Source organism: Nasonia vitripennis, chromosome 5 (assembly GCF_009193385.2).
Source record: "Nasonia vitripennis strain AsymCx chromosome 5, Nvit_psr_1.1, whole genome shotgun sequence".
In the NCBI taxonomy this organism is placed as follows: Eukaryota; Metazoa; Arthropoda; class Insecta; order Hymenoptera; family Pteromalidae; genus Nasonia; species Nasonia vitripennis.
The window spans coordinates 17,757,100-17,776,371 of record NC_045761.1 but is presented as its reverse complement, the minus strand read 5'-3'; the positions used below and the strand labels follow the sequence as shown (position 1 = coordinate 17,776,371).

Below are 19,272 nucleotides of genomic sequence, written 5' to 3'. Positions count from 1 at the left end.
GAAAGCAACACAATGCGAGCAGGAGCCCTTCAAAACGGGGTTGTAACCATAATCTCTTATTGGCTGAGGTGCACCATGACCATCATTAGAGACGATTTTACCGAAACTTTTCCTCTGAAGAACAGATGATTTGCGGATAAGGCTCAGCAGCGATTGACAGCGATAACATATAGGGACACACGACTTATAGGACTATACTTAATCTGCTGATTATACAGCTTTGAATCTCTTTTACCGTACTTTAATCCTGCTGGTAGTCCAGGAGCCCACCATACATTCGGTGGCCACTTTTAGATCGACACCTGAACCCAAGTTTTCTAGACGTGTTTATTGCTGCTGAATCCGAATTTCGAGGGTTCTTGGCCAAAAAGTGGGGCATAAGAAGTTATAAACAAATTAATTCTTTAAAATGCGATATTTTCGAAGTTTGACATCGCACCAAGTTAAAACTTGTTTTACGTGTGATAATCATTTTTCCCCTAGAGGAAAAAATAGCTAGATCACGTGTCCCCGCTGTAAGCGCGGAAAAAAAATCATTTTTCCCCGAGGATGAAAATAAGCCATTTTTCCCGCTTTAAATACGTGTTTTTTAAGTTTTTGCAAATTTTATAAATTCTTTAAAATTGAACTTTAAACACAAAAAATAACTCTATTGTGCACGACTTGAAATGCACGATTCCCTACGTTACTTTCTGGCGTTAAAAGAGGTCCTTTTATGCCCTCGTTGTAAAAAATACGGTATGTACCATGGGAAGAAACGCTATCTCAGACTCGGGTGAGTATTTTCAGCAATCGACTCCGACTTGTGCTGAACACCTCACCCTTAATGAGAGAAAAATAACATTGCAGCAAACATATATGTTAACTGTTAACATAGGCATGTTCGATTTGAGCCAATAATATGTATGTTAATAGTTAACGTAGATATGTTATATGTCAAATAGCTGTATGTTAATAGTTAACATATGACTGCCCTTTACAATTTTTCATAGACTTTATGAATTGACCAGATAAAAATTATTAGAAAACACATTTGTATGAATTTTATTAATGCTGAGTAACTTTACAGTGATATAATGTCAACATTCAAAATTTTGACATTATATTCCAAAGGCACTTTGCATGCTTCCTTAGGTATATTCAGTTGTTTTCGTTCTATTATTAATGATTTATTGATTATTTATGATAAATAAACCCTCAAGAATATTTTTTGTATGAAAGAGGATGACGGATTTTGAGGTTAGGCGGTGCGAGAGAAACGCCATCTGCACGCAACACTACGCACGATAGCCATGAAATGAAATTTATATGTTAACTATTAACATACAGATATTTCCCGCAATATTTTGTATGTATACTATAGGAATCTATAGTATACATACAAACTGTTTTTGTTAGTAGTTTTTTCCTCACTCTGCAGCCTATCCGATGGATGTGTGTGTCTATATAAGTATTAGATGTTACATAATACAAACGTATATAGTTGTGGCTTATGATATTTGTTATAATTTTATTTAAAGGTGTACCACTGATACACCTATGAATAATATTATAACAAATATAATAAGCCACAATTACAAACAGTTAAAACAGAGTGACAGAGTAACAGCTGAAACAGAGTGAAATTGTTCAAATAGCTCGCATTTTTGTTAGGGACGGTCATTTTCGACAATTTTTTTTAAAATTCAAGATCTCGAGCTAAGCTATTCAGTAATGCCGGAAAAAATAATATGTTTGCTCGGCCAGGTAATACATTACCAGAGGCGCAATAAAGGCTATTTTTTGGTAACTGTTTGTAATTGTGGCTTATTATTAAGTCCTCGAATTTCCCATTCCTTTCATATGCATGATAAGTGGCCTATTCGTGCACTTATCATAAAAAGTACGGTGTGCAACAAGGGGGAGTGGCTTTTTCAGACTCGGGTGATGTTTTGAGCACGAGTGGGAATCGAGGGCGCCGTAGGCTAGAAAAAGCCAATTTTCCCCCCTAGTTGCACAATATACTATTCTTCACCGTTTTTGAAGTAAAAAAAGTGTATTTTTCCCGTGAAATTCCCCATATATTTTAAACAAGGCTCTACTTGGATTAGACCTTGTTATCGACTACTGTATAAACTAAGATATTGTAATATTGCATTCGAAAATTCGCCGCTTTTCGTCAATCAGCAGAAATTTGTAGCGCCATCTTGCGGTTGGTATACACATATGCAAGCATTTTTTTAAATATTGTACTGTAGATAAATTATCGCTGGCGCCCTGGCGGCGACGCGTGCATCGCGAGAATACGCATGTATACGAGACACGAGTATAGGTAGTATAATATATGTATACTGTACTGTATAGTGAGAATGAGATTTATGCAGAAGCAGTGTATTAGTTAGTGCTGTTGTTAATCTGCACACTCTTTTTCTTGAAATATACGTTTATAAACATCATTTATGTGAGATGATTTGACGCTTATATAGTGATTGATCAAAAATAACTAGTCATCATGGTTCGAAATAGTGAAAAGTAAGTGTTATTTGAAAACAAAAGTCCTTTGAGGTTATGTTAGAAACGCTACTTATACGTTGTAATATGCTTGCGCCTCAGTGAATTCGATACAAGCTTTCATCGTATTACTGAGAGTGAATTGTTTTTGTTTTTATGAATTATGGATTATTTAAATATAAGTAGTACTTTAGTAACTTGTGTTCTGATGCATATAGATATAGGGCTTTGTGTTCTGAAGTGTCTCTATAAAGCTATTGGCACTTAGCAGTGCCTCGTTCTAAACTCCACTAGTATATTTTTGTGCTACTTTTCAAGTTTTGTTTCTTTTCTACATTTCTAGTATGTAACTGATTTTTTTAAATTTCTCTTAGGGAAAGACATCATAGGAGGAGATCTAGGTCTAGATCCAGATCTCGTTCTGCTTCCCCTCAGCAAGAAAAGAAAAGGAGACGTTCAAGGAGTCGTGATCGAGACAGGGAGCGAGAAAAGAATCGCCATCGAGATAGACGCAGTCGCTCTCGTGATAAGGACAGGGAAAGAAGTGACAGAAGAGAAAGATCCGACAGAGATAGGGATCGAGAAAGAGACAGAAAACGGTAGAAAATTGATTATATACTTATGAAAAATTACAAAATTGGTAAATTATGATTATAAGTAACATACAAAACGTTAGTTATTAGAGTTTGCATTTGTAAGTTTTACACTACTGATTTTTTCACTCTCAAAATGTAACATCTACTATACACTTAATATGTGGAAAGCTTTTGAGTACAATTTCAAGTCATAAAATACTATATTTAATAAACTACTATTGATTGTTTTCGGTAAACTAGTGGAGACAGTAAAGAAAAGCGTCTTACAGGATCAAAATCATCTCGATCTGGAAAAGAAAGATCCAACCGATCCAAGTCTCGTGAGCGCAAGGAAAAGGATAAGAACGAAAGCGAGGAATTGCCATTCGACCATACAAAACTAGATAAGGTGAAAATTGATTTAATTCATTGACTCGACAATTTTTTTGTTATATTGCAAAACAAATACTGATTTCTATTTTTTCATTTAGGAAGAGGAGCAGAAGCGCTTAGAGCTGGAAATGCAAAAAAGAAGAGAAAGAATTGAAAGGTGGAGAGCTGAAAGAAAAAAGAAAGAGATTGAAGCAACCAAAAAGGATGGTAAGTCAATGTTAGCTAATCTTCAGCTACCGACTGCCAAAAAATGGTCTCTTGAGGATGACAGTGACGAAGAAATGCCCATCGTTGTAAATAAAGAAACTAAAGAAGAAGAAGAAGAAGAAGCTAAAGAAGAAAATGTAGAGGAGAAAGTTGAAACCAAAAAGGAAGATGAGGAGGAAATTGACCCTCTGGATGCTTTCATGGCAGAAGTACATCAAGAGGTCAGAAAAGTCAACAAAGTCGACAATAAACCTTTGAAAACAGGTAAAAATTTTTTTGAATATTTATGTACGATAGAACAATCTAAAGCGTAAATGCTAATTGAATGACTCTTTGTTGTTTAGGTACAAATTGTACGGGAACTGGGCAAACTGGTGGTGTTATGATTGTAACTGGTGTAGCAAAGAAGAAAGTTCAAAAACATAAGGGTGAACTGATTGAGCAGAATCAAGATGGTCTCGAGTACTCTAGTGAAGAGGAAGGAGAGAATTTACATGAAACGGCTGCTGGCATTGCAAATAAACAGAAGCGAGAGTTGGCCAAAGTCGATCATAATGCAACAGATTACATACCATTCACAAAAGCATTTTACCGCGAAGTTCCTGAAATTGGTAAGAAAAATATATAATAATCTATTATAAATTTTATTACAACTTTCAGTTCAAAATCAACATGTAAAATATCAATTATTTTGCAGCACGTATGACACCCGAGGAAGTGGAATTGTACAAAGAAGAGTTAGAAGGTATTCGAGTTAAGGGCAAAAATTGCCCAAAACCAATAAAGTCCTGGGCTCAATGCGGTGTCTCTAAGAAGGAACTTGATGTTTTGCGCAAGCTCGGTTATGAGAAACCAACGCCGATACAGTGTCAAGCGATACCCGCTATTATGTCGGGTCGGGATCTAATTGGTATCGCAAAAACTGGTAGCGGTAAAACGATAGCTTTCCTATTACCTATGTTCCGGCATATCCTGGATCAACCGCCGCTCGCAGATGGAGATGGTCCTATTGCTTTGATCATGACGCCAACCCGGGAGCTTTGCATGCAGATCGGTAAGGATTCGAAAAAATTCACCAAGAGCCTTGGGCTGTCACACGTATGCGTTTATGGTGGAACGGGCATCTCTGAGCAGATAGCTGAACTGAAGAGGGGCGCAGAGATAATCGTCTGCACACCCGGAAGGATGATCGACATGTTGGCTGCAAATAACGGACGGGTGACGAATCTTAGGAGAGTTACTTACGTTGTGCTTGACGAAGCTGATAGAATGTTTGACATGGGCTTTGAACCACAGGTAATGACAAGTTCTCTCACACTCGAAATATTATAACTACAAAATAATAATGAAAATAAATAATAATTTTATCGTGGTTTTGCAGGTGATGCGAATAATGGAGAACGTCCGACCGGATCGTCAAACCGTGTTGTTCAGCGCCACATTCCCCCGACAGATGGAAGCTTTGGCACGACGAATACTTACTAAACCAGTAGAAGTACAAGTGGGTGGTCGATCTGTCGTTTGCAAGGACGTGGAGCAGCACGTAGTGGTGCTTGACGACGATCTGAAATTCAGGAAATTGCTGGAGATTCTTGGCCATTTTCAGGATAAGGGATCGGCGATCATTTTTGTTGACAAGCAAGAGAACGCCGATACATTGCTGAAGGACTTGATGAAGGCTTCGCACTCGTGTATGTCATTACACGGCGGTATCGATCAGTGTGATCGGGATTCGACGATAATGGATTTCAAAGCGGGGAGAGTAAAGTTGCTTGTTGCAACGTCCGTCGCTGCCAGAGGATTGGATGTGAAGAGTTTAGTGCTAGTCGTGAATTATGATTGTCCAAATCATTACGAAGACTACGTACACAGGTGTGGTAGAACTGGACGAGCAGGAAATAAAGGGTGAGTGTACATTGTGACATTTTCATTATTATTTATAAAATAATCAAATTTAATGATTTTTCTAATAATGCTGAATTCTATTTTAGTTACGCGTACACGTTCATAACGCCTGACCAAGAGCGTTATTCTGGTGACATCGTACGGGCTTTCGAGCTCGCTGGTGTCCCTGTTCCCGAACCTCTGCGTCAGCTGTGGGAAGGCTACAAAAATCGCCAGGAAGCAGACGGCAAGAAGGTACACACGGGTGGTGGATTCAGCGGTAAAGGCTACAAGTTCGACGAGTCTGAAGCAGCCCTTGCCAATGAGAAAAAGAAATTCCAGAAGGCAGCACTGGGTCTGCAGGATTCAGACGATGAGGATATAGAAAATGACATAGACCAGCAGATAGAGACGATGCTTCAGGCTAAGAAAATCGTTCACGAGATGCCAAAGTCCGCCGCTGGAACTGCCGGTATCACTAATATCGGAGGACCAGGTGTGCCTAGCGCTACGGAAAAACTTGAGCTCGCAAAGAAACTGGCGTCCAAAATTAACACGGCGAAGAATCTGGGTGCCGAAGCCAAGGGTGCGACTCAGCAAGTTGCCGAGGCTATTCTGAAGGGAGCTGGACCTACAAATTTGATCACGGTATGCAATTCTCTAGTTAAATTTGCATTCTTTTAATACATATGAATTAATTGATTTGTTTGTTCTAAATATTGCTCATCTTATATTTACAGGCAAAGACAGTAGCAGAGCAACTGGCAGCCAAGTTGAACACAAAGCTGAATTACCAGCCGCGTGAGGAGGATCTTATCGAAGGCGAAGGCGAGCAGGGTGAGCAGACCTTCCGAAAATACGAGGAGGAGCTGGAGATCAACGACTTCCCGCAACAGGCGCGCTGGAGAGTAACAAGCAAAGAGGCTTTGGCGCAAATTTCCGAGTATTCGGAAGCAGGTCTGACAGTGCGAGGCACGTACATTGCACCTGGCAAACCACCACCGGATGGCGAGCGCAAACTTTACCTGGCCATCGAATCGACGAGCGAGTTGGCAGTCAGCAAAGCCAAGGCTGAGGTCTCCAGACTGATCAAGGAGGAACTAATAAAACTGCAGGCATCCGGCACGCATACAGCATCGCGTGGCCGTTACAAAGTCCTGTAAAGTCATCGTTCTGATATGATTATATTTTTCACTCTTTTCTTTAATTGTCTTCTATTGTTGGCATGAGAGATTTTTGTAAAAGATGCAGGAAATTTTTAGAATTTAGATGTGCACGCACGAATTTGCGATAAATTTAGACCTCGAGTTCTTGAGCGATTTTCTTAAATGTTGATAAGCATTTAAAATGGTCGCTTACTGAAATATTGTCAATAACCTTAGTTGCCGTCGTGGTAACTAAGTATGACGGCGTTTTATCGCTCGAAATATGATGAATAAATATCGAGAAAACAATTAAATTTAACCTTGTGAGATTTATTACCAATTAATTATAAGCAATGAAATTAAATGTTTCTAATCGATTTTTAAATGAACACTCGTAGCAGAAGTGCACGACGGTAGCTACGGTTGTATTCTTCTTAATACCCTATTGAAAGCTTATCATATTCATTCAAAATGTTGATTATCTACTATATTTTTCATAGGGGTTAAGCATTCCTAATAACAGAGAAGTCCTATTTTTAATGACCACACAAGATTACGGTAAGGATTAAGTTACGGTCATTATGGAATTTTATGACTATTTAATTAATCATTAAACGACAATAAATTTACTTACTTTTTAGGTAATTTGAATGTGAATTTGACAAATGTATATCTGGGCGTTGTTCGAAGAGAACTGTTTATTAACATTCAAATACCACTTGGTCGAAAACATCTAGGCAACTTGTTTACTTATAATCCGATGGAATTTCAAATATTAAAGTGTAGTCGTTTTAAGCTTCTATAAGTGGTTTAACTTATAGCAAAAAATCAGAGTATTTTTATGATGATAAATCTTTATGTTTTTGAACTTTTCGATGGCATTGAGCTTGAGTGAAAAATAATATATTAATGATTGAAGAAAAACAACGTGGAAGTCTTTAGAAAGTAATGAATTGCGATAATATAACATTTTTAATGTAAATGTGGTATTTATAATGAAAGTTTGTTAATCAAAGTGACATTAATTATATCTGCATAATAATCTAGTATAATGAATTCTACGACTCATAGCGGTGAGTGTGTACAATTCAACACGTGCATTATAATTATCGATACGAGCTAATGTAAGACATTTTATTATACATAGAAAAGGACAATATAAATAATTAATATTTAGCAATAACGATAATTGTTGTTACGTCTTCCAATTTTATACAATTTATATTATATACATTTCGCTATACAATACGATTTTTGGTGTCCCCCTTAACGCATAAATGGTAACTTAATTTATATATTATATGTATGTATAGAATCAAACAAAAAGGTATATACACAAATCGAAACGTTCTCTCTTTGGCAGTGTTCGATCGGATACGAGGAACATGACTACGTTGTATATTGTATATGTATATCAAAACACGCTTAACTAATAATAATAATCGCATATTAGGCACTAGAAAAATCACAGACATTGAGTGCGTTGCCTCTCGAACGATACGAATTCAAGTTTTTGGTATTTGTTATCGCGCTTGGTTTAAGAGGCTGAGTACGATCAGCAGCGTTGCGAGACTCGTTACCGAATTCGTAGTCGCCGCTGCCGTCACCGCGTTGCCGACGATTCGAACGTGCGCTATCTCGGCTCTCGTAAGCGCGCTAAGCGGTACCTCGTTGACGATCCGGGGACTGCGACCCTGAATCCGACTGACGAGCTTCTCGATCTCGGTGACACAGGCGGCCAGCTGCAAATCCGATGGCCTCCTTGAGATCGGCTGGTTCACGATGAAGATGTCGCCCTCGGGCGTGAGAGAGCCTCGGAGGGCGCATTCGGCAACCTGGAGCTGACGACTAAGGGCCGCGAGCATGGCCTCGAGGGTGACCGGCTGCTTGTCCTCCGAGTCGGAATCGGGCAGCTGGTAGAAGATGAGGTCCAACTGCTTCCTGGAGAAGAAGAGCCTTGCGGCGCCGGCGCAAATGGGACAACAGGCTCCGGGAGGAGTCGCACCGAGGCATGAGCTACGGCCCAGGACCGGGCACTGGACGCTTTCACCGCAGCGAGGCCTGGACTGCTCGGACACGAGGCCCACGGCGAGACAGGGCCCCTGGTAGTCGACGAGACTGCGCTCGGCCCAAGCGGCGCACTCGCTCGCGTAGGTCTCGCCGTTGATGCCGCAGACGGGACCTCGGAGGCTGCAACCACGAAGGCAAGGACCCCGGTAGCCCAGCCTCGCGCCCGAGCGCAGCATCGCGCAGACCGAGGAGTGCTGTCGGTTCTCGCTGTCGCAGACCGGTTTCTGGTGCGCGTGACCGGCGCAGGACGACGGAGACAGGCGCACGCATTCGAACTGCTCGCAGGGCCGGTGATTTGGCGCCGTAAGGCAGATCCGGGGCCTTGGTAGACAGGTGTAGCCGGGGCCACATGGCCTCGCGGCACAGGGGTCGCGGGCCGAACAGCTGTTGTACTCGACCTCGTTTGCCAGGAGGCCGGAGCACTTGGCCAGACAGGCCGAAGCGTAGGTGACTCCGAGCCGGCTGCAGACCGGCACGTAGTGCTGAGGGCAGTTGCAGGGCAGCGAAGCCGCCCCGGGCTCGGCGCAGCTCCGCCTCGAGCAGGTGATCTCGCCGTCGTAGCAGTGGCAGGAGTTGCACTCGAGGTAGAAGTCGAAGTCGTGAGCCACGATCATGCTGTTGAGCGTTTGCAGCGAGCATCCGCTCTCGGCCACCCGGCAGTTGGACGGCTCGCTGCAGCGCTCGAGTCGCGGCCCCGAGGCCCCGGGATCGTCGCTGATGACGCACTGGCAGATCGACTGGCAGAGCTGCTGCTCCTGCTTCTGGTGTTTCGGCACCGACAGCTGGGCCCAGGAACCCAGTGGGATCAGCTGGTTGGACATCGCGCCGAGGGTACAGCCGGGCACGCAGCGGTAGCCCCTGCGCTCCTCCGGCTGGACGACGCAGAGCTGACCCTGGACGCAGGGGTTGCTCCGGCAGGGCATGTTGATGTCCTCGTCGATGTCGGTTCTTCGAGGCGGCTCGTTGTCGAGCTCGAAGAAGGGCTTGATCGAGATGCAGGGCTGCTCGGGCTTGGGTGGAGAGAGCTTGGCGCAGAGGGTCGCCGCGTTGTGGCCTCGGACGGCCGACCAGTCGACGCAGCTCGTCATGAGGTCCATGCAGTCATCGCGACAGAGTCGCGTCTCGTGAGCGCGAGCTTCGCAGGGCCGGAGCTGCAGGAGGCAGGCGGCCGCTCGTAGAGTCTCGGCTGGACAGGAGGGGGCCGCGCGGACTGGCACTCCAAGGCCTGCGATTACGCCGCCGCGGATCCAGTGGTCCGCCTCCCACCTGGCCGCTTCGTCGGCAGCTCGAGTGCAGCTCCTGCAATCCGAGGGGAATAATTTTGAGTGAGATCGTTACATTTTCAAATTGCAATATACTGAATCTGTTCAAACAAGATGTATGTCTTTGAACGTCAGCATTTGATTCTGTACAGAAATAAGCGAGCCTACCTGAATAGCGTCGTCGGTTTGTCATTGAACTTGGAGCAGAAGGACAGCCCAGAGCATCCCATCTCGCAAGAGTCCTCGCTATCATCAAGACAGCGGCTAAGTTCAGTCTCGAGGGCTGGACTAGAAGACAGACACTGGTTCTCAAGTTGCTGCCAGGCAGACCAGTCGCTCTGGAAGGCCCGTAAGCAAAGAGATCTGCAGGTTTTGCGCTTAGCTCGCGAACAGCAGCTAAGTTTCGCCACGTTCAGAGGCAAGCGTCTACTTTTGCTCGTCCCCGTCGACGACGGCGATGATCGGCTGAGGAAACAGCTCCACGGTGGCGAGTGTGGCTTGACTGGATGACAGCTCGGCGTTGAATTATCGAGGCCTTCCAGGACTTCTTCGATCGAACCCAGGGTATGGATCAAGTTGAGGCAGCTCTCGACGCAGCCACGGTTCGGAGCCTTTTCGCAGCAGTCGGCGACTGTGTAACGCGTATAATTCGATTATAAGATAAAATTTGTTCCTCGAAAAACGATAGAAGAAACAGCAACTTACGGAGCTTCGGATCCTCGGACGGTTTACTGCTATCGTCAGCCAGGCCCTTGAGGCACTTGGGCACCTGATGGAAGCAGCCCTTGCTCTTGTACATCTTAAGCGCCGACCTTCTCCCGGCAGACTTGTGGAACAGCTCCTTACAGATACTCCTGCAGCTGGAGTTCGAAACGCTGGAACAGCACTGCTCGACCTCCTCGCGCTGCTCCAGACAGTCGGACAAGGCAAACTCGTCGCTCCAACGACAGGACAGCTTCAGGTCGCGCTGGCGACCTGCGGTAGCACACGCCGATCGACATGTCAAACTGCGAGCCAGGTGACAGCAACTCCGGCCGGTCCAGTTTTCGTTGCGCTCTATCTCTGCGATGTACAAGAGTTAAAATGTTAATCGAGTGTTTGCGCTCGTTGCGTACGATTCGAGGGTTATTAGTAAAAGAGTCGCGCCCGGTTAAGAATAGAAAGGCCAATCACGTTCTCTCCGAGCTTCCCCTCTTAATATTCGTCGTCGTATCCGCTGTGGCCGCGCGAGAGGCTTGAGAATCGTCTTGTACGTCCCGACGAATTCGCGCACAGGATGCGCAATTTTGATTAAAATTTATCGCGCTGCTGTGTAGCCGCTTGTGTCCTCACGAATTCGGATATTATTTTTCGTATTATATATTGTGTGTCCAACGAGAAAATACAAAAGTTTATTGTTGTTATAAAATTACTCACCTCTGAGGGTAGAATTGACGCAATCCCAGAACTCCACCTGCGCAAAAAAAGGATCGCAATTCGAGAACAACGATTAATTTTTACACCATATATATAGAGACACGAGAGAATACAGAGGAAACGGTGCGTCGCCAGCTCTCCTTTCAATCACAAGTGTCTCCGCCACGAGTTGGAAAATATGACACGGTTCGATATAATTCATTTTTCTTCTCGCGCGAGAGCGACGCCCACAATTATACCAGAATAAGAGAATATTGTAAAGGCGAGCAGCACATCGCTTTCTTACTCGTATTTCTCTCGGTCACACGCAATAAGCGTCGAAATTCGGTTTTATTGTATAATAGCGACGATCGTCTTACCGATTCAGGCGGGCAGAATTCCGTAAATATCCTCGTGGCGTTTTCCCTCGCGTAAGAGTCCGCAGCCAAGGAGAGCAATGAGACCTGCGAACAAAAGTGGATTAGGCCATGAAATTTGTCGATTTGTATAATGTATACGCAGTATTGTGAAAAGCCAAATGAATTCAGAGGCGCATCGGAGGCAAGAGAGAGAGAGAGAGAGAGAGAGAGAGAGAGAGAGAGACACGTCGCGCGCGCGTCTTATAATTATGCGGCGATGCGTGCCCTATACGCGGGGTTTCTGCTGCGCTGCATAACAATGTCGCGCGCCCAAGGCTCATTGGGAATTCCTGCGAGGTGTGCGTAGCAGCGTTATTCTCCCGAACGAGGAAATGGATTTCTACCTGTTTTTTTTTTTTTTTTCGTCCACACTCCTTTCGTGTAAAGAAGCGATGATACGGGGTTACGAATCGTTTTTTATTCTGGGATTTCGTTTCTAAAATTGTTGAACGATTGTTTATATTGAGGTCGATTATGTCGTTATAATTTTCTTAGCTATAAGACATATGGATTAATGTTCCGAAAAGCGTCAAAAACTTCCAAAATGGTCTAGAATATAATCAATTTTTAACCTAGCCTTATTCAAAAACATTCTTCGCCAAAAGTATTTTTAATTTTTCGTAAAAATACTTGCAACAATTTCGATCAGAATCCATTACTCCGTACCGCTACTCAGACAAAACACGCTTTTCGCATCTTGCGCGCTTCTATTTTCCATCATAGCCGGCGAGCTTTCGCGCGACGACTTACATACCCTCTTTGAGTCTCGCGCGCATTCTCAGCCCGCAAGTAATGCAAGTCGGCATCAAAAGATACGAGAATAGAGCTGTCGACCGTCGGCGGTCTTTCCCTCTCCCTTTTTCACGCTGGCGTGTATCTCGTAGCCTCGTCTTTTTTGCGGCCGTCCTTTTTTCACTCGAAAAGCTGTTTTTTTTTCTGCGCTCGAGGTGTTTAGTATTCCTAAATTATCGAACATTTAATTTTTCCTGCTCTCCAGCAAAGCTCCGACGCTCATCAAAAGTGTACGACGAGGAGCTATTTTACTTTGATCCCGTTTGTTTTTACATAAATTGCGGCAAATCCTACTGTACACACACATAGCGCTGGCCGCGTCGATCATGAGAGTCAAAGATCAAAGCGGCTTTTTACGTCTTTCCGGCGCGCGATGTAGGGGCGGTCAAAGCGACGCAAAGTGTATAAGTTATACGTATACACTATATAGCGAGGGACCCATTGCACTTGAGTCTGCAGTCTATTTCGTCTCGGCGGCGGCGGCGGCGCGCGCACGAAAGAGGAAGAATCGAATAAAACGAGTCGTTGCGACTGTCTCACGCCTAATAAAAGCGGCACCGCGCCACCGGAAAAAAAGTCGTCGTTGCGAGCGGCTCTTTGAATTTAAATTTTCTTCGCGGCGGCGGGAATTTATCAAACGTTCGATATAGTACCGCGGGTGAGGGTATGTGATGGCAGGAGTGTTTTGTTTGTGATTTGCCGAAGGAGAAACGTAAATTGGAGTCGTCGGTTATGCGCGTTTATTTTTATAATAGAACCTGAGTAGATAGAGAGGAAGGGACGCGTTCCGTTACAAAGATAATATTTGGCAGATCGCTCCTGGATCTTGAGTGTGCTTTATGCCGAAGAGATAGCGGGATCAGTGAAAACAATAACAATGATATTTTTGGAGTTTCCTATGTGCAAGGGAAACAGAGACTCCTATATATTCGGCTATTCTACTCGTATTTCTATAGATATATTTAGACGCGGGAGACAAGCTGATAGTTTTGATCTCATCTTTTCAGTCCGACTTATATATCTATATACATATATACTTAATTCTTTGAACTGCTGTTATACTAATTCACGAATTCAACAAAGACCAAACTATGCACTCATTATTGCTTCAATTGAATTTCTTGCTATTAAACGAAAATTTGCCTGCATCAATTGTCGTAAAATTGTAGCCAAGAAACCGGTACATGTTGCAACATTTTTGTTTGAACAGCTTGTAAAATTTTTCTTAATGCATACATTCAATACGCGCATATTCAAATTTTATGGAAAATAACTTTCTCGTGAATTGCTTACATAAAAATAAAAATAAACAGCTCTGTACGTACCCTGGAGCAGACGCTACGACAAGCGCCACTGGCCGCTGCACAGCATGATAACTCTGTAACAGATCGAAGAAAACAAATAAGCTTGTAAATGTTTTTTTTTTTCAAAATACCCTTTTACGACATCAAAAACTTAGCTATAATCGAGCTAAAAAAATCGGAAATATTCCAACAACCTATACTACGTAACCCACATGATCTCCAACTATACCCTCGAATAAAAATCGGGCGCATATAACGTTTGACGATGCGATAATCGTTTCGACTTTTAAATCGTATTTTGACGCGCGAGCTCTGAAAAAAAGCGCCGAATTTCAGTAGAGACGAAGAAAATACGGGACGTCTTTGGTGACGTAGAGCAGATGCGGGGCGGTCCATCACCAGAGCACACGTGTTGATCTCGGTAGCGCGCAAGAGAAGGAAATCCGAAGAGAACAAGAGCCGACGCCTGCAGAGTTTTCCTTCCTTTATACTCTCCGATGGTCCTTTCCGGTGCAGTGCGCGGCTATTGCTGCGTATTATGACTATGAGGGCTCTCGTATCATCTTAAACGCTCGAGATGATCGTTATTGTTGTGCCGCCTGGGGGAAAATCGGCTCGCTTGTAATCGTGAGAAATACCGTGCACACGCGTTATCAGAAGCATGAAACGTCGAAATTTTAGGCGCCATGTACGTACGAGTATATAACTGCAGATAGAGTGTCTCGACAGAGCGGCGAGTCTCAATTTGCGTCTAATTGGTATTTATTGACTCGAATTAAGAATCGGCGAGCTCCCGCATTTATGCACTCGGCTTGCGTATAGCTGCAGTGTAACCCCTCGACCTTTTATACTGCTGCTGTTTTTTCATAACTAGTATGCACTTGAGTTATTCGTATTATTACTGCGTACCCCTGGTAGAAACACTCAGCATCGGTTGGACAAACCGTTGGGCAAATTCGCAATTAAAAACGACACGCCATGGTTATTTTTTTACATTTTAACATTTTATAATATAGATGCTTTAACGGTATACCATTTATAAGAAATTCAGATATTCATATAGGGGAAAAATGTGCCTCCATTTGATTAACGCGTTAACCAACCAAAATGCGATTAATTTTCTACCGGGGATGTTAAGTCATAAAAGACGAAGTAAGATACAACAGATTCTATGTGCGCTAAGAGTACAATCGACTTATTGACCGGTTGATTTACGATCTCGCGCGCCGCGTTCGCGCCTAATTGATTTCGCCAACAACAGAGCGCGGCCTGTACCGCGTCTAGTTTACATTCGAAAATGCATTACTACTACTACTACTGCGATCGATCTAGGTCACACGCAGTAAGTCTGTAAAACTACGGAACAACTCCTTCTTGTACAGTATAGACGTACAGCGTAACCCTCCGATGCAACGTCTCCTTCTCGTGTATTATTTCGTTCTCATGGACCGCGTTCGCGGCTTATTCTCATTCTCTCGTCCGGCCAATTGCGCTTGTGCGCGACTCATGACGTCACTCGAGGAGAACGCTCATAACTGCTTATACTGTGTGTGGCACTTTTTTTTTCGTCAAGCCGTTCATAAACGCGGGATCTGTGTGTCGTGTTGTGTGTGTGTGTGTGTGTGTGTGTGTGTACGAAGCATGTGTGGCGTGTAATTCGCTGTCAGGTTTTTCGATCGGTCCAACTCTTGTATGTGTACTTCTTGCGCACTTGCGATTCATGATGGAGTCATTACTGATCGCGTATTATGCTGTGCGCAATGTATAGTTTCAACGTGTATATTCGGAAAGATGTAGCTTTGTCAGACAGGGTCAAGGATCACGATTTTATTGATCGTTTATGCATTTTTTGCTCAGTCTCGAAAGGAGAATCGCTTACATCCGAATTGTACGTATAATAAGTTGGTAGAATATTGCAAACGCGGCAAGTTTAAAATCGACTGTTTACTTTGTGGACACGCATCGAAGAACTCGAAACATATGACTAAAATAGAACCTACAGGGAATACACACAATATCAAAGGAATCCAACCGAAATTCGTCGCAGAGAGAGAGAGAGAGCCTCCGTCTTTGCAATCTATATTTAAATCCGCAAACCAAAATTATTTCCAACCTCCATCCCTCTCTCTCCCTTCTGCACATCGTTAAAAGCCAAAGACAACGCGCGCGCGCGAGGCAGTAGCTGATGCAGAGCAAATATACGAAACGAAATAAAGCATAGAGAGAGAGAGAGAGAGAGAGAGAGAGAGAGAGAGAGAGAGAGAGAGAGAGAGAGAGAAAGGATTCTCGTCGCGCGCAGAGGAAAAAGGATGAGAGATGAGCGCGATTCACTTTCGCGACGTCGAAATGAGCTGCATGCAGCGCGTAGGCGCGCGTACAGGAGCCCCGCAGAGGGGAGCATATATAGCGCGAGAGAGTGTGAAGTAAATCTTGACGCTCTGGCAGCCGGGCAATGAATAACTCGCCGATTTTATTCTCTCCCTCGCGTGTGCCCGAGGAGGAGGGGAATTTCGAAATCGCGCTCGGTTCGCCGTCCTCTTGTTTGCGGTAGTGTATCATATTCTTCAGCTGTGTAGATCCGAAAACCGGCCGTTTGGGAGGTTTCCGCGTTACGCGCGAGCGACACCAGCACTTGTGCAATGCGCCTCCGAGAGGGAGTAAAAAGCGCGATCGCGAGGAGAGCCGAAGACAAGTTGACCGATTGCCTGCTATTATATGAATGCTCCCGAGTGTTTTATAGCGCTTCACTGCTGCTCATCGAAATGCCGTTGATGAATTTTCGACGCGAGTGCCGAACGCGAGTGAGATGAATGTACGTACTTCATAAGTGCGCGATAGCGCAAAGTCCAACGTTTCGAATGAGTTGCGGAAATTATTTTCTTTTAGAGATTCAACGTATATACGTTTTGCGAACGGAATCAGAAGAGGAAATGTCGCGTTCCAAGTGCGCGTGAGTATGTAAAAGATAGTGATAACAGTAAACATTTCAAGTATAAGTAGAGAGAGAGAGAGAGAGAGAGAGAGGGGGCGACAGAAATTGCCGGAGATAATGCGCGCGGCGGCTCGATAAAACGTGGGACGATAGCAGTAATAGATGAGATAATGAGGAGGAGGAGGACAAGCATGTAACAAGGCCGGCGAATAAGCAACAGGGGAAGCTCAGTCACTTATTCTTAGTCTTCTCTCCGAACTCAAATTTGACACATCACGAACAAAACATTCAAGACTAGAGAAGGTGCGCAAGTGCACAAGGAAAGGGGTTCAATGAATCTGTCTCAAGCTCGTATTTTGCCAAGCCCCGCGCGCGCGCGCGCGCGCACGTGTTCGTATACAGCGACAATATCCGCCGGCGCATATACTTAGTATATAGCGGCGCACGTTATTTTTAACGCCAAACTCGCGGTCGTCGCCGCGCGCGCGCGCGAAAAGCCCGCAGCGACTTTTACGTTTCTCTCATTCGCGCGGGGGCGCGCGTTGTTGCGAGACCGCGAGAATAATTAAAAGTGCCTACACGCACTAAATGCCGACCTTATAACGCGTATAGAAATCCGCTTGTTTACTCCGAACGACGATTACTAATATCAGCGACCGGAATAATGCCGATACGTCAATCAGTCGCGGAATAATAATTAGAGACTCGGAAGCTCTCCGTCGAATTTAATTTCGCAACGCGCGCGGTATCAGCGGAACAAACGAGCACACGATAAATCCATGAATCTTATTATACCTTCGGCCAGTCCATCACGAAGCAGCAGCAGCAGCAACAACAGGATAACGATCATCGACGAGCGCAGCATCTTGCTCTTTATCTCTCGACAGTCTCCGCACTCGTCACTCGACGCATCAAGCCAGCGGATCTCCTCGCGAAGCGAAAAAAAAAATCAACAAGTCTCCGTGATCGATCTACCCGAGTCACATGTCGCACTGGCAACTGTATTTACAGCCGAACGTCGCAGGGGCTTTCGGGACAACGTCGTGGCGCGCGTCCACGAGCGACTGAGCTTTTTCGGATCGTCAGAGCCGGCAGTCTAGAGCGTCTAGAGAGAGAGAGAGAGAACGAGATGCGCTGGAGAAAAGACGAGAGGAGGGGGGATACGAGGGAGACGAGCTTTTGCGGCCGGGTGAGGGAAGACGGCGTGGGCGGGCGGAAGGAGAGACGCGCGTGCTTCGTGTCACATGCGGCTGCTGCGGTGCAGTTGCGCTGCGCTGCAGCGGACTATTGTGACATATTCCAGCCTCTTTCTCGTGCGGGATATTCTGCGCTGCGGAGATATAGGGCGACCGAGATGGCCTCATGACGCGCGCTGTTGGGTAGGAGGAGGTAGGAGGAAGCGCTTCGATTGACGCTCGGCGCTTTTGCGCGACGGGATGTTTTGGTGTAACGTTGCTTTTTGCGTTGATGATATTTTGGTTTCTTCGAGGCATCTGAAAAAAAAACCGCTGACAATGTGTACATTGGCACGTATATTCTTCCTCCAAATGCCTCAGTATTAGAAGAAAATCACCCTTTTGGAGTTTGCTGCCGAATAATGATGCGGTCGATCCCAGTTACAGCTAAATTATTCGTAACAATGAGATGATATAATAAGGCAAAAATAGTTTTGCAAGATTAAAAGAAAGAAGAAGAAGAAGATTTTTACCATTACAAAGCTTCCTCTAGAAGGAAGCAAAATTCATTTCCGACACCCCCGAGACACCTCGAAAAGAAAAAATAGTTGTTATACGAAACAGAAGAATAAGATCGCGTTTGTCCTTTTCGTGCGGGCGAAGCCAATTAATCATTATTCTATGCCCACGCAGTAATTGCTCACATATATAAGTATAATGTTTATGTGTGCTGCGCGCGCACACAGTTATATGCACCCCTATCGTGTGCCCATGACTGCCTCGAACATTAATAATTTCACAGTACGGATGCGGGATATGCAGGGGAGTTCCCATTGCGGTAAGATTTAAATTTAATCGAAAAAAGAAATTAATTTAAATCTTGGTTCTATAATGTTATATAATTATACGTATTCGAGGTGCAGTATTTTTCGATCTACTTGCTGTAAATCGCTTTAATCAACATATTCGTACTCTAATACACTAACTTTTATAAGTTTTTTTAAAAAGTAAATAAATTATAGATGGATTTCTAGCATCTATGAAGAGGCTCATAAGGTATTCATTATATAGAATAGGGAACAGACATGGTTCTGCTATATACATATAAATACTTATAAGCGGTAGAAAATAGCGTAAGAATACGTTATGCATCAATTTTTTGCCGATTTAATACCTCTAGGCCCTAATATGATTAATTGAAAATTCTTATGTTTGAGTAGTTTTTAAAA

General features: G+C 44.1%; 2 protein-coding genes across 8 annotated transcripts; one reads left to right on the top strand and one right to left on the bottom strand.

The window, feature by feature from the left end:
* Window positions 1-2,206: 2,206 nt before the first annotated feature.
* Window positions 2,207-7,883, top strand: LOC100119942 (probable ATP-dependent RNA helicase DDX46). Of its 7 annotated transcripts, none has more exons than XR_004345065.1 (11): window positions 2,207-2,511; window positions 2,865-3,089; window positions 3,327-3,474; window positions 3,557-3,929; window positions 4,010-4,276; window positions 4,363-4,961; window positions 5,047-5,570; window positions 5,657-6,197; window positions 6,290-6,708; window positions 7,195-7,252; window positions 7,336-7,883. XR_004345065.1 is itself a non-coding variant. In XM_032600932.1 (9 exons), exons 1-9 carry the CDS (start codon window positions 2,492-2,494, stop codon window positions 6,710-6,712), a joined length of 3,120 nt encoding a protein of 1,039 aa, XP_032456823.1. In that variant the 5' UTR covers window positions 2,207-2,491; the 3' UTR covers window positions 6,713-7,877. The 7 variants fall into 7 exon arrangements, 2 of the variants coding, with proteins under 2 accessions (XP_032456823.1, XP_032456824.1); XR_004345068.1 differs by having other exon boundaries at window positions 2,335-2,511; window positions 3,356-3,474; XR_004345067.1 differs by having other exon boundaries at window positions 2,504-2,783.
* LOC100119912 (reversion-inducing cysteine-rich protein with Kazal motifs) lies at window positions 7,004-17,996 on the bottom strand. The gene is made up of 7 exons (XM_016986315.3): window positions 17,664-17,996; window positions 13,958-14,010; window positions 11,802-11,885; window positions 11,443-11,479; window positions 10,732-11,088; window positions 10,195-10,657; window positions 7,004-10,063 (listed from the first exon to the last, which is right to left on the bottom strand). Exons 1-7 carry the CDS (start codon window positions 17,731-17,733, stop codon window positions 8,218-8,220), a joined length of 2,910 nt encoding a protein of 969 aa, XP_016841804.1. The 5' UTR covers window positions 17,734-17,996; the 3' UTR covers window positions 7,004-8,217.
* Window positions 17,997-19,272: the final 1,276 nt, after the last annotated feature.

Bases quoted from the DNA above. Each gene is read 5' to 3' on its own strand.
- LOC100119942 (XM_032600932.1), top strand. From the start codon at position 2,492: ATGGTTCGAAATAGTGAAAA. The intron at 3,090-3,326 runs GTAGAAAATTGA...TCGGTAAACTAG, and splicing joins CGAGAAAGAGACAGAAAACG to TGGAGACAGTAAAGAAAAGC. The intron at 4,277-4,362 runs GTAAGAAAAATA...ATTATTTTGCAG, and splicing joins CCGCGAAGTTCCTGAAATTG to CACGTATGACACCCGAGGAA.
- LOC100119912 (XM_016986315.3), bottom strand. From the start codon at position 17,733: ATGCTGCGCTCGTCGATGATCGTTATCCTGTTGTTGCTGCTGCTGCTG. The intron at 14,011-17,663 runs GTATAATAAGAT...GATCTGTTACAG, and splicing joins TCGTGATGGACTGGCCGAAG to AGTTATCATGCTGTGCAGCG. The intron at 11,089-11,442 runs GTGAGTAATTTT...TGTACATCGCAG, and splicing joins CGTCAATTCTACCCTCAGAG to AGATAGAGCGCAACGAAAAC.